The following is a 12,548-nucleotide window of genomic DNA, read 5'->3' as shown; positions in this document are numbered from 1 at the left end:
AGACTATAAATGTTAATTCTATTGATTTAAAAATGAATGTTAGCAAAAATAGAAGCTAACATGGAAACTATTTAAAAACATGAAGTTTCTTGCAGTGGAATATCACATTTGTTTGTAAATGAAATTCCACACTGATTGTCTAACAGTATCAAAGTAGCAAGGATTACAAACACAGAAAACATACTGTGGAAGAACACATGGGACTCCAGATATATTAAAATAATACTAACAAGGTATAGTTCAAGTTACCCACAGATTACTTGTTCAAAAGGGGTCTCATTACTGATGTCTGTACACTTATGCAGTACTATGATAGTGTTTCAATATGCTTAAATTTAACTTAAAGCAAAAGACGCCATAAATTCATAGAATGAAAGGTCACAACCAGTAAAAGAATTGCAAGTTTTGCAGCCTACAAATAATCTTTCTTCAAGTCTGTTTACAATTTTTGTGTTATATTTGACCCCAAGGTGAGCTTCCTAACATATAACCCTACCATCACTATGACAACCCAACTGCACCCTTAATCTTAGTTTATGTGCTGCTGAAACCCTCATCCATGTCTTGTTATTTTCAGACTTGACTATTCCAATGCACACCTGACTGGCCTCCTTGGTTCCACAAACTTGAGGTTCAAAATGCCCTAAATTTGCATCCATCACTCCTTTTGTCGATGATCTACATTGGATCCCAATTAAACAACGCTTCTATATTAAAACCAGGTGACCAACAGTCCCCAATTTTCCAGAACTATCCCGGAATTTTCCCTCCTTCCCACATCCCGGGTGTGGGCTTCCCAGGATGGCATTTATCCCAGATTTCTCTCCTACTGTCGCTGTTTGATCATGGTAGGTGTCTGTGCTTGCGCACAGTGCTGCTGCACTAGTGCAGTCCAGAACCAGCACAGTGCGCACAGGCAGAGGAGATTAGTGGGATTAAAGCCTCTGTAAATTCTGTTTCTTTCCTTCTAGTTAAAATATTTGACCCTAGATAGCCCAACAGCAAACACGTTATTTAATTGCAAAAATTAGCATTATTGGTCTGTAAGGTCCTAATATGCTTGCGAGCTATATTAAACATGCTTACTTAGCACCATTAATAAATTATATTTTTATCTAAATAATTCACAATATGATCCATTCATGTCCTTCGTGGAGATACTTCAGATTCCTAACTTTGATTTGAATTAAAAGTGAAAAGAAAAGGAAATGGAGGTTACACTGAAAAACAGAGGAATTAAAACATAGTCTTTTTGCTCATTATTCAATTTGTCTCCGTTGCAAATTACATAATTTTAATGAAAAAATAGATTTATTTACTTTATTTTCTGATGGAGTTATGCAAGAGAAACAACCCACTACAAACCATAAGAAATGCTACCTACAACTGAAGGAGGTGTAAGATTTCAGTTTCTCAGTTTTCAAATAAAACATAAATGACTTACAAATTACAAGTAACTCCCCAATAAGAATGTTCTTGACAAATAGTTTTGTGGTTAAATTTTAGGAATCTTAATTACAATATTGCAATAAAAACAAAAAACATCATCCTGTAACCCCTTTCTGAATCAGGGTTTGTATAAGTACCTTGTACACATATTAGTAGAAGTACATGAAAAAGTATGTTGTTTTTTTGACAAAATGACTTATCATTTGTGACAGTCAAGACAAAAGAACTGGAAACATTCAATAGTCTTGCATCCAAAAGGGGGAATTTTATAGAGGCGACGGGTGCCTCAGCCACATACTGGAGACCCAGCGAGAGACCCACATTGCCTCCTTTGGGAAGGTCCTGCCAACTTACAAGCTAATCAGGCAACTAGCAGGCTATCTGCAGGTCTTCCATGGAATCAGGACCCTGTGGGCGGAAAGCCCACGATTAATCAGAGACCGGCAGTCCTTTTACTCAGCAGCACCGCCAGGGAGATGGTGGTTGCCGCAGGAATACACCCACCAGAAGTCCATGGTGTGCTCCCCATGTGGTGACAGGCCTGCCTGCCACTGTTTAATACCAGCGACAGTGGTATTAAACTGCCCACTTAAGAGCTTCAACTGTCAGCAGGTTGGGAAGGATGTCCATAGGTCTTCCTGTCACAGACTTAATTGGGGTGAAGGCAAGAAAGTGGCGAGTCCCCACCCACTAACATCTTACCCAATTAAATGCCCTCCCTACCTCCAAACTCACTACTAGGAAGGGCACAAAATACTGCCCAAAACGTGTAATCAATCAAGCATCTGTGTGTTTCTGAACTTCAAGCATTTAAGAAAGTAGATTGAAAGGGTTTACAAGCTGCTAGCAAATGTAAAATCTGTTAACCTGCACCTTATCAACTAAACTGACTAGAAGAGTTATCCGCAAGCTATCTTACAATAAGTGAGATCTTCCATATCACAAATTTAAAATATTCCAAGCTATTGAAAGGCGTGGACAACTTACACTCCAGTGACCCAAAATCCCATAATGCACAGCATGCTACTTAAAAGGATATAACACTGAAATGTGAATTCAAAAAATAATGCTACAGTTAAAGTCATTACCAGACTGAGCATTGCAGCAAGAAACACCAAAGTGACTCTGCTGGTTGAGTCACAGGGAAAGTTACTCCCCTCCTTGTCTGTAAACATTCAGTATTTTAATGGCATACATGGGGACATTTACATTTTCAACACGGTTAAAAAACAGCCTTGCTTTAGTGTGAAAAATGCTTACGAATACTGATGGTGCTTCTTAGTATGACTGTCCTGATACCATACTATTATGGTACGGTAATAGTATACCATGTGACATGGCAGAGAAGAATACTCTTGATTAAGACACTGTATCCCAAGAGTCAGTTTGGGGCCTGAATTCAGTTACATTGTCATTTCAACATTGGATATTGTGAACTTATTCACAGTAACACAAAAGGATAAGTATAATTGCACCCTCAATCTATTTGTATCTGTTATCACCTATTTTTTAAAAGTCACAATTATAAATAAAAGGTGCTAGATGTATAAACTAAATCTAAGGTTCCACTCTCTCTGAACTGGATATAAAAGTTAGGATTCTACTATATTTTAGATATCAGATAAATCTTACCTTCGCAGATCAGTTGCGCATTTCTCTTGTTAGAAGCTAGGTTGATACAAAAGGATATTAATTCCATGTCAATGTGCTCCTCTGCACATTCAAATAACATCTTCATTAACTGTTAACAGAATAGCACATAAATACATCAGTTCCTACAATTGCTCTTCAATGTTCAAAAACTACTGCATCCTTCCTCCACAATATATTCACAGCTGTACTTTATTTCATGGCTTTAAAAATGTGAAGAAATACAATTTGCATCATCTTTTCAAGTGAATTGCAAATATCCAACCCACTCTTGAACTGTAAAATATTTTACACGATGTTTGATAGCTATTTGCTGGTAATTTTAACCTAACCAACCCAGTGGGGAAACTGACTGGATCGGATTGGCTGGCATTTTAAACCTGCCTGATATTATATTCTACTAATTTCAATGGAAATTACAATGGCGAGGGGGCAGTGCAAAACGGACAGCCAATCCAATCAGTTTCCCGACAAGCAAGTTAAAATTTCCTTCTGGAATCTCAAATAGTTGAAAATTTAAACATGAGAAAGGTAATAAAGTTTCACTCTTAATAAAGCCATTGCTTAAAATTGCAAGCACCCCTTTTCAAAAAGGCTATAAGGAAGAAAGCCACATGAGAGCAAGAAGATCCTTTTTGTGAGATTATAGGATGGTGACGTGACATAGGCCAGCTCGACTGCCTGAATCATTTCCTTCAAGTCCAGTCGATAAACTTAGTATGATGTTGAGCCACACAGACCAGAAGTCTTTAAGTTCAACACCAGATTATTGCCGAGTGAAAGGATCTCCACCACAACAGGCTGCTGGAAATGACAGTAGCATCTTTTGTGTTTTTCCCGCTTCCTAATGCAATCAGGATTTCCAATACTAATTGGAGTCCAGTGGCACCAGTTGCAAAGTGTACACTTATGGAAGTTGAGCGAGGTATGATGAGCCACGGCATTGAAGCCTTCCATTGTCAACTAGCCTGGTAATACATGCTGCCTGGACTTATCTGTGAAAAACTGTGCAAGATCCTGCCAGTGTCAGAGAAGTCACACGCTAGCAAAGGTCAGGGCCTTGAGTGGGGGGCGGGTGGGGGGGGGAAAGAGAATAAGGATGACAAGAGAAAAACAGATTTTTAAAAATGCTGCATAATTAAGTTAGAAAAATTAAGAACAGATAGCGTAACTTAGTAAAGCTTAATTCACAATTCCGAACAAATTATTTTTGATGCAAAAGTTGACTGCCTGATCACCTACTTTGTAATATAAGTCCATTCCAACACCAAATGGTGTATACTGTTGCTTCAATCTACAACTGAGGTCAAATATGATAGTGCACTATTTATTCTTCAGTAATTGCTGCAAATCCAAGTCTGCAGCTAAAGTGTAAATATGGTTTCAAAACTTCACTGATTATTCCTATATTAAGAGCTTCCTAATCACTACACTAACAGTTGATTATCACCCAAAGTATACCTCTTTTAAGTGTGCTTATTCTTGCCAGTCACTTTTTTTTAAACAGGAAAGTATTTAGATGTTGAATCTATAGTGAAGAAGCGATGGTATTCCGTCAGACAATTCCCATATTGAGTATCAGATACCATAGTCCCAGGCTGAAATCACTGTGTCTAGACTCTCTGGCACCTGACTTCACTTATTTACCAGCAACCAGAGGCCTACTCTGCACTTCCCACATCCACACACCTTCCCCTCCAACATCTTTGAATGATTACAGCAAAAAACTTGCTTTCCTCTAGAATCACTATCCTGACCAATGACTCCCAAACTCACTGTTTGAACCAATCAAGCAGCTTATGAAATTCTGCAGATAATGACTTCAAAGAGCAAAGGGCACTGTATGAAAAGACCCTTAGCAGCATTCCATTAGTGCGAGAAAAAGGAGAGATCAAAGGAAACCTATCAAAACAATGGCCTTTATAAAGATTGGAAAGCCAAGGCAGCAGAATGTTGTTCCATGACAAAACTACTTTTAAACTGCATCATTACATCACTATGTAAGCATCTATTTTAATTGGTTTCTAATAAATAAATACCTGCAATTCTGTGGAGCTGTGATCAACGTTAAGAAATTTAATAGCAATTTCAATATGCTAAAATCCTCATCCATGTCTTTATTACCTCTAGATATGGCTATTTGAATACTTTCCTGGGTAATCTCCCATCTTCCACATTCCATAAACTTTAGCTCATTCATAGCTCTGTTACCTGTATCTTAACTTGCACTCACACTCCCATTCACCCATCACCCGTGCTCGTTGACTTACATTGGCTCAATCCCACTCTGGAATTCCCTCACTAAACCTGTCTGCCTTTCTGCCTCTGCTCCTTTAAGACGCTCCTAAAAGTGCAAGGTATTGTTGTATGCATACCATAATAGACAAAGCCAACAAACCACCCCATTACATGATATGCAAATTATGTATAACAACACAAGCTTGCACTTAATAGTGTTTTTATAGTTCTCTGAGCGTTTTAACTTTGTGCCAATCTCCTGCCTTTTCCTCGTATCCCTGCACATTGTTTCTCTTTATATAATCATCCAATGCCCTCTTGAATGCCTCAGTTGAACCAACTCCACCACATTTCCAGGCAGTATATTCCAAACCCTAACAACTCACTATGTGAAAAGGCTTTTTCTCACCTCGCATCTGCTTCTTTTTCAAAACACTTTAAAACTGTGCCCTTTGATTCTTGAACCATTTACGAGTGGGAACAATTTCTCCCCATCTACTCTGTCCAGACCCCTCATCATTTTGAACATCTCTATCAAATCTCCTCTTAGCCTTCTCCTCTCCAAGGAAAACAGTCCCAACTTTGCCAATCTTTCCTCATAACTGAAGTGTCTCATCTCTGGAACCATTCTCGAAAACCTCTTCTGCACTCTCTCCAATGGATTCACATTCTTCCTATAGTGTGGTGCCCAGAACTGTACACAGTACTCCAGCTGAGGTCTAACCAGTGTCCTATATAATTTCATCATAACCTCCCTGCTCTTGTACTCTAAGCCCCTATTGATGAAGCCTAGAATACTGTATGCTTTAGAAACAGCTCTCTCTACCTGTCCTGCTACTTTAATGAATTATGTACATACACGCCCAGGTCTCTCTGCTCCTGCACACCCTTTAAGATAGGACCCTTTATTTCATACTGTCTCTCCATGTTCTTTGTATCAAAGTGCATCATCTTACACTTCTCCACATCGAACTTTATCTGCCACCTATCTGCCCACTCCAACAATGTGTCAATGTCCTTTTAAAGTTCTACACTGTGCTCCTCACAGTTTACAATTCTCTCAAGTTTTGTGTCATCGACAAACTTTGAAATTGTCTCTTGCACACCAAGATCTAGATCATTTATATATATCAGGAAAAGCATGGGTCCCAATGTCAACCTCTAGGGAACTCCACTACAAACCTTCTTCCAGTCCAAAAAATACCCCATTAACACTCTGTTTCCTATCCTTCAGCCAATTTTGTATCCATGTCGCTACCGTCCCTTTTATTCCATGACCTATAACTTTCCTCAAATCTGTTGTGCGACACTCTACTGAACGCCTTTTGGAAGTCCATATACACCACATCAATGGCCTTGCCCTCATCAACCAACTCTGTTACCTCTTCAAAAAACTCCAGCAAGTTAGTTGGACACAATTTTCCTTTAACAAATCCATGCTGACTCTTCAGAATCAATCCACGTTTTTCCATGTGACTATTAATTCTATCCCAAATAATTGTTTCTAGAAGTTTCCCCACCACCAAAGTTGAACTGACTGGTCTGTAATTGCAGGACAGATCTTTACAACCTTTTTTGAATAAGGGCATAATATTCGCAATTCTCCAGTCCTCCAGCACCTCCCCCGAATCCAGGGAATATTGAAAGATTATTGCCAGTGCCTCTGCAATTTCCACTCTCACTTCCTTCAATATTCTTGGGTGCATCTCATTTGGTCCCGGTGCCTTATCAACTTAAAATAATGACAGCTTATCCAATACCTTCCCCTTATCAACTTTAAACCCTTCTATTGACTGAGTTTCCTCCTCTGTCGCCATGGCCTGGGCAGCATCTGCCTCTTAGGTAAAGACAGATGCAAAGTATTCATTTAACACCTCAGCCATGCCTCTTGCCTCTACATGTAAATCCCCTTTTTTGGTCCCTAATCGGCCCTACTCCTCGTTTTACCATCTTTTACTTTTGATGTGCTTATAGAATACTTTGGGATTTCCTTTTATGTTAGCTGCCAGTCTTTTTTCATTATCCCTCTTTGCTTCTCGTATTTGCTTTTTCACATCCCTTCTGAACCTTCTGTATTCAGCTTGGTTCTCAATTGTATTTGCTACTTGACACCTATTGTAAGCACACTTTTTCTTCTTTACCTTAGTTTCCATCTCCTTTGTCATCCAGGGAGCTCTGGATTTGTTTGTCCTACGCTTCCCTTTTGAGGGAACAAACCTTGACTGTGCCCAAACCATCTCCTCTTTGAAGGTAGCCCATTTTTCAGCTACTGTTTTTCCCGCCAACCTTTAGTTCCAGTCTATCTGGCCCAGGTCCGTTCTTGCCCCACTGAAGTCCGCTCTCTGCCAGTTAATTATTCTTACTCTGGGTTGACCAATATCATTTTTCACTGTCATCCTAAACCTTATGATACAATGAACATTGTCCCCTAAATGTTCCCCCACTGTCACTTGATCTACTTGGCCCACCTCATTCCCAAGGACCAGGTCTAGCAGTGCCTCCTTTCTTTTGGACTGGACACATACTGCTGTAGGAAATTCTCCTGAACACAATCTAGGAACGTTTGTCCCTCAGCGCCCCTTACACTACCACTATCCCAGTCTATATATGGGTAATTAAAGTCCCCCATTATAACTACTCTATGATGTTTACACCTCTTTTTCCTTGCAGATTTTTTCCTCTATATCCTTCGCACTAGCTGGTGGTCTATATGTTACACGAAGCAATGTAATTGCACCTTTCTTATTCCTTATTCCTTAAATCAATGGGAATCAGACGGAAACTCTCCACTGGTTGTTATCATATGTAGCATAAAGGAAGAGGGTTGTGGTTGTTGGAAGCCAATCATCTCAGCTCCAGAACATCGCTACAGGGGTTCCTCTGGATAGTGTCCTAGGCCCAACCATTTTCAATTGTTTTATCAATGAAGGTCAGGCAGAAGAGGGGAGGTTCACTGTCGACTTCAGAGTGTTCAATACCATTTGCAACTTCTCAGATACTGAAGCAGTCTGGGATTGCACGCAGCAAGACCCAACAACATTCAGGCTTGGGCTGATAAGTGGGAGTAACGTTCATGACACACAAGTGCCAGGCAATGACCATCACACCTTGTCATTCGACAGCATTACCATTACTGAATTCCCCTCTATCAACATCCTCGGGGTTACTGTTGACCAGAAACTGAACTGGACTAGCCAAATAAATACTGCGCTACAAGAGCAGGTCAGAGATTGGAAATTCTGAGGCAAGTAAATCACCTCTCGACTCCCCAAAGCCCATCTACCATCTACAAGGAACAAGTTAGGAATGTGATGCAATAATTTCCACTTGCCTGGATGAGGGCAGCTCCAACAAAACTCAAGAAAATCGACACCATTCAGGACAAAGCAGCATGCTTCATTGGCATCCCATCCACCGCCATTGTACAGTGGTAGCAGTGTGTACTATCTACAAGATGCACTGCAGCAACTTACCAAGTTTCCTTCAACAGCGCATTCCAAACCCATGGCCTCTGCTACCTGGAAGGACAAGGGCAGCAGATGCAAGCTCACCCCAAACCACACACCGTCCTGTCTTGGAACTATATCGCCGTTCCTATATTGTTACTGGGTCAAAATCTTGGAACTCACTACCTTACAGCACTGCGGGTATCCCTACACCACATGGATTGCAGCGGATCCAGAAGGTGGCTCGTCACCAGCTACTCAAAGGTAATTAGGGATGGGTAATAAATATTGGTCTTGCCAGCACACTCTCATCCTACGAATGAATAAAGAATATCTAGATTCAAATGGTGAATTGCAATTTGTTTGCATTATAGAGGGCAATCAACTGCATTGAAGTGTAACGCAGCATCTTCCAGACAGGACTAGAAATTGGGAAATTAAAATTTCAAGAGAAAAGGTGTGCTCACACCATCCCTTTGAGAAGTAACAGTTTACTGCAGGGATTGAATATAAAATCAAACAAAATTAGTTTTAAATCATTAAACGAAACTTCTAAGCTTATGATGTTAATAGTTACACTCGGACTGGTTGTTTAACAGCACAAATGGCTGACACACTTCTGGGTGCACATAGACCTGTTGGTTTCAAAATGCTTGTTTTACTGTTTGTAGTGAATCCTTCAGCATCCTGGAATATTTAGGCCCCAAATTCCAATTAATTTTAATAATATGCATGACCAGGCACAATAGAATACAGATTTTGCAGCACTATTGAAGACTGCAGCTCCATTGCTCTTGACACAGTAGCCACCCTGAACAGTGAAATGCAAAATCTGTATGTTCGTGTCCACTTGTGAACTTCACATTTGTGAAAGTTTGGGGAGTGGTCTTAAGATCAGAAAGATTCAAACTAGATTCCTCAGGGTTCTTTGAGAAGTTCTATGCATTACCTTAAAAATGCAAATTTGGAAGAATATATAGGATTCATATAATTAATTATGTATCCTCCTCCCATCCATCGCAATTACTGTAAAGAAGGGCTGGATGATGACAGCCTTCTCATGGCTCACCCTTCAAGCAGATTCTTGAACTCTCAAATCCGTAACTAATGTCGTCAAAACAACAAATGAACACCCCTTACCGGCCTCCTGGCCAACAGAGCAAAACTAAAAATCAAAGCGATCACAACAACCCCTCTCAAGGCCAAGCATTCCGAAGATTGGACCCTGTCAACTGAATGTTGAAAGTCTCTCATGGGCCAAATGTGACTACCTGGAAAAGTTGCTGAGAACAAATAATATTGATGTTCTTGGGTTACTGGAAATTGTTATGATCCCCAGCTAGACCCCCAAATTTTTGGTAAGATCCAGTTAGGAACCAATAATTTTTGTTCAAAGTAGGCAGAGCTTGAGATTCAAAACACTTACTAAGTAAATAAAGCTACAAAATTCCATGGTTTTTGGACAAACAAAAATAAACTTTGCTATTCAAGGTCAGAAAGATAAAACAATTTACAATATATATCCTATATTCTAACTTTCAGGGTTAATATAAAGTGCTTGTGAATTAACAGGCAAACTGTGGTCGAACACACCATAATGCACAATAAATAACATATACGACAAAGATAGAGTCCATAGATTTCTCAACAACCCACCCAGACGTCAGTAACACTGAGTCAACCGATCTCACTGAAACTCTGTCAGTCTCACAAGAGATTCCAGTCTTCGCTTTTGAAGGTCTAACCTTGGAATTCTCTCCAAAAGTCACTCCAACTTGGAAGGCATCAATAACAGCCCACCTCGCAGGGTTTCAATCTCATCTCTCGAGGTTCTGTTCCCATGGATTCCCAAGTATACATTCAAGCACCAACTCACAAGGACAATTTCAGATCTTCGGCTGAGCCAAGCAAAACACTACTTCTCCAAAGGGATACCTTTGCCCCAACGGCTCACAGCACAGAGTCACCAACCTTCACTGCCTTCTTGGATCTTCAGGGCTCTTCCTGAGCCCTTTTCAATTACCAGCTTCCCATGAGCCCTCCTCACTTAAAGTCTGCTACTTGCTGCCCTTTTCTTAGTTAGAGCCTTTTTTCTCTGCTCCTCCCTTTTTTTTTTAAACTTACCTGGGACCTTTTCTTGTCCCTGCCCCTCTCTTGCATTCTTTTGGGACCTCTCCCTGTACCCTCTCCCTTCGGGACCAAGAAGGGGTGGTCTTGAGATCAGAAAGATTCAAACTGGATTCCTCAGGATTCTTTGAAAATTTCTATGCATTATCTCATCCCCTCTCCCTATTCCCTGCCTGGGGCACTTCTCGATGGCACTCCTGGTCACCTGACCTGGGTTTTCGCACCATTTCCTTATGCACAAGCACACTGAGCCTAAAAAAACCCTGTCAGGGGTTCCCCATTGTTATTATTTGAATCGTAGCCCCATTCTGTATGGTGACATCTGTTTGATTAGGCCATTCTTCGTTGGGGGTTTTATAGACGTTGGTAACTGTCAGCTCACCAATCTTTCTAGCTGTTGTGGAGGTAGCTCTATGTTTTGTGCTTGAAATTGTAATATAGTAATTTCATTTTTTACATCATTGCCAGACCATTTTCTGCATGCTGTAAGGTTGTGGCAGGTTTAGCCAGCAGCAGCCACGGAACTACTTGAAAAATGGCAGTCTGCACATGTGCAAAATCTCCAAGGCCGGTCAGGAGTTGAAGCTCCCAACCTCCGCGCTCTCCAATGAGTTAAGTTTGGCTTTCATACCAAGATCATTACAAGATCTATGGTTCTAAACCTGCCACAACCTTACGGCATGCAAAATATGGCCTGGCAATTTATGTGAAAAATGAAATTACTATATTACAAACTCAGGCATGAAACACAGAGGTACCTCCATAACAGCTAGAAAGATTGGTGAGCTGACAGTTACCAACATCTATAAACCCCCCAATGAAGAATGGCCTAATCCAACAGATGTCACCATTTGGAATGGGGCGACGATTCAAGTGATAACATTGGGGAACCCCTGAGAGGGTGAATGTCGGCACAGGAAGTTCACCTTGTGCATAACACTAAGCATCTTGCAACCTTTCGATCAGCAAGGTGGGAGAGGGAATATGACTCTGACCTCACCATTGTTTCATCACATCTTGAAGGTGTTTCTGTACGCCTGTCCCAAACTGTCCTCCCAGGCTTCCCCCACATGTGCCCATTATCGGTCATGTGGAGGTTGAAATCCCTGCAATGTCATCAAAACAGGTGCCAAGATGGAACTTCCATAAGGCAAACCGGCCTGGATTTACTGCCGAGGTGGAGAAAAACCATCCACCATATCCCCCGCAACACCAAAACAGTATAATCGATTTATGACCCTGCTTATTGCTGCAGCAAAGAAGAACAATCCTCGAGGTTTCAGAGCGCAGTACAGCCCTTATTTGAGCCCTGCGTACAAAGCACTCATTCAACAATACCAACAAACTGGAGATCCAGCAGCAGCCACAGAACTACTTGAATCTCTAGACAATCAAAGACATCAAGGCTGGCTGGACTGCATGGCATCCATGGACTTTATACAACCAAGCTGTTGGACCTGGAACCTTCTGAGGAAAGACGCAGCATCAAACCCAGCAGAGGCCACTAACCCACATGTTACCATAAATGCTGTCATTGCCAAACTACTGGCCAACTCAAAGGGACCCCTCAATAAACAACACAAACAGGAGGTCAAGAAAAAAAACTCAGAAGCAATGCCGAGTTGTTCAGAGTCTTTC

The 12,548-nt window shown here is 40.8% G+C and overlaps 1 protein-coding gene across 1 annotated transcript in view; it reads right to left on the bottom strand.

Annotated features, from left to right (window-relative positions):
* Positions 1–12,548, bottom strand: part of kifap3a (kinesin-associated protein 3a) — a 229,571-nt gene that overhangs the window by 108,358 nt on the left and 108,665 nt on the right. Inside the window, exon 12 of the mRNA XM_078561360.1 lies at positions 3,082–3,190. Coding sequence (XP_078417486.1) covers positions 3,082–3,190 — 109 coding nt within the window. The remainder of the gene's footprint in view (positions 1–3,081; positions 3,191–12,548) is intronic.

Source organism: Cetorhinus maximus, chromosome 17 (assembly GCF_964194155.1).
Source record: "Cetorhinus maximus chromosome 17, sCetMax3.hap1.1, whole genome shotgun sequence".
In the NCBI taxonomy this organism is placed as follows: domain Eukaryota; kingdom Metazoa; phylum Chordata; class Chondrichthyes; order Lamniformes; family Cetorhinidae; genus Cetorhinus; species Cetorhinus maximus.
This window is presented reverse-complemented; position numbering and strand designations above follow the sequence as displayed.